At 46.8% G+C, this 2,113-nt stretch overlaps 2 protein-coding genes across 2 annotated transcripts; both read left to right on the plus strand.

The window, feature by feature from the left end:
* Positions 1-285: 285 nt before the first annotated feature.
* H257_16771 (hypothetical protein) lies at positions 286-975 on the plus strand (the record flags this gene model as incomplete). Its single annotated transcript, XM_009845316.1, has 2 exons — positions 286-627; positions 964-975. 2 exons carry the CDS (start codon positions 286-288, stop codon positions 973-975), a joined length of 354 nt encoding a protein of 117 aa, XP_009843618.1.
* Positions 976-1,464: 489 nt separating this feature from the next.
* Positions 1,465-1,933, plus strand: H257_16772 (hypothetical protein; the record flags this gene model as incomplete). Its single annotated transcript, XM_009845317.1, has 1 exon — positions 1,465-1,933. The coding sequence occupies one exon, from the start codon at positions 1,465-1,467 to the stop codon at positions 1,879-1,881; it is 417 nt and encodes a 138-aa protein (XP_009843619.1). The 3' UTR covers positions 1,882-1,933.
* Positions 1,934-2,113: the final 180 nt, after the last annotated feature.

Here is a 2,113-nt window from a genome sequence, read left to right on the forward strand (position 1 = left end):
GATTCCGCGATGGTTTCCACTCCACCAACTACAGTAATGTTATTCCAAGATAATATTCCGCCACCATTACTACCGTAGGTCATGACCGGTTGTTTTGTCGTTTTGTATGCATTATACGTCCAATCTGTACAAAGCCATTCACAGGTTAAATGCAATCTCGATGCATATTTATCATCCTACCATGACATTCCTGCACTTGACGCTTTGCACCACTATGAGACATACGGGAGTGTTTGCGGTGGTCGTTGAAAGTTGGTTGTTCACTTTTCAATTTCACATCAACCGATGTCGACCGACCAAATCGTCAAACGTGGCACCCTCTTCAAGAAAAGCTCGGGCAACGGGTTCTTCAAGCGCTACCATTGGACACCTCGCCATTGCATTCTCACAACCGCCTCACTCAGTTACTACACCCACCAAGGCGGAGCGTGGAAGGGCAGCATTGACCTGACCGAGTGCACGTTGCAGTCGTTGGAAGCGATGCCAGCAGATTGTCCAAAGACTGGGCGATCGGTGGCCACAGGGTGGCGGATAGCCATCCAAACGCCGTCCAAACGGTACTTTATTGCAGCGACTTGTGAACGAGACATGCACGAGTGGCTCCAGGCGTTGAAGGAAGTGGTGCTGGTGAATGAAAAAAGGAGGAGACGCCTTTCGAAGATCACATCGCCACCTCTACTACCATCCTGCCGTGTTAACCTATTCCGGCTCTGGTTTAAGAATATTTAAGAAAGCATTAATTACATGGCGTTGCATGTGTTGCGATTAACTAGTACCGGTAGTAGTATCAGGCAAGATACAGTGTATACTCTAGGTAAACGACGTACAGTACTAACATGTAAGTACTAGTACATTACTATAAATAGAAATGGCTGGGGCATGATCACTGGCACTTGAAACAAGTGAAACTGATATGTTTGCACGTCAAAAATCAAATTTCCTACCCCAAATACTGTACAGTAGCTCGGTCACTGACGCATCACAAACTTTTGGTAACGTTAACATGGATAAAGTAACGAGCTCATGGACGAACCACGGTAACGTGATATTCCGAGTTGGCAATTGATTGCAAGACCGTAGTGGACGAAGTATTATTACTACGTAGTAAAAATACTGCAGTAACAACAACTATTCGTGCAAGGGCAACGTAATCTATCGTAGGAAGGTTGCTTCCTCGCACATTCGTCACATTGTCAGTTCGTATAACCTACTCCGGACTATTACGTCGTAGTAAAACGTACTACGGTAATCTAGGTAGTACTCGGAGTACAGTACAAATTTCGTATTGCGTCAAATCCAAAATGCCTTTACGTTATTCCATAAAACGTACTCTACGTGGCATGCATGTCAAGTGCCAGCTGGCGCCTATGAGTAATTGCGACCGCTATACAAACCGCGATCGTACCGTGTCCAAATGCAATGGATATAATGACTGTGAGTACCTTGCTCATTCTCCAATTCACCATGAACGTCAAATGTGGCACCCTCTTCAAGAAAAGCTCGGGCAACGGGTTCTTCAAGCGCTACCATTGGACACCTCGCCATTGCATTCTCACGACCACCTCACTCAGTTACTACACCCACCAAGGCGGAGCGTGGAAGGGCAGCATTGACCTGACCGAGTGCACGTTGCAGTCGTTGGAAGAGATGCCAGCAGATTGTCCAAAGACTGGGCGATCGGTGGCCACAGGGTGGCGGATAGCCATCCAAACGCCGACCAAACGGTACTTTATTGCAGCGACTTGTGAACGAGACATGCACGAGTGGCTCCAGGCGTTGAAAGTAGTGATCAAGATCAACGAAATGCAGTGGATGAAAACGCCCACCGCTGCCAAGCGCGTCGTTCAGCAGCGGACTACACAGTGTGGGGTCGTGCGTTGAGTTGCGCATCAGCTATTGAAGTAATTTATTCAAAAAGTTCACGTAATAACGCTGACGCTTGGTTACAATAGGATGTACCTTTAAGCATACGTTACTGTGTGTAGCTTGCCCACTGCAGCTCACTTCTCCAGTAATAATACTAGTATTCACGAAGTTGTGAGCCAAAGTGGGATAAACGTCACAGAGCGTTGAACTTACTCCAATGGCCACTTTCACTATCATGATACTTTTG

Source organism: Aphanomyces astaci (assembly GCF_000520075.1).
Source record: "Aphanomyces astaci strain APO3 unplaced genomic scaffold supercont1.91, whole genome shotgun sequence".
Taxonomy (NCBI): domain Eukaryota; phylum Oomycota; class Saprolegniomycetes; order Saprolegniales; family Verrucalvaceae; genus Aphanomyces; species Aphanomyces astaci.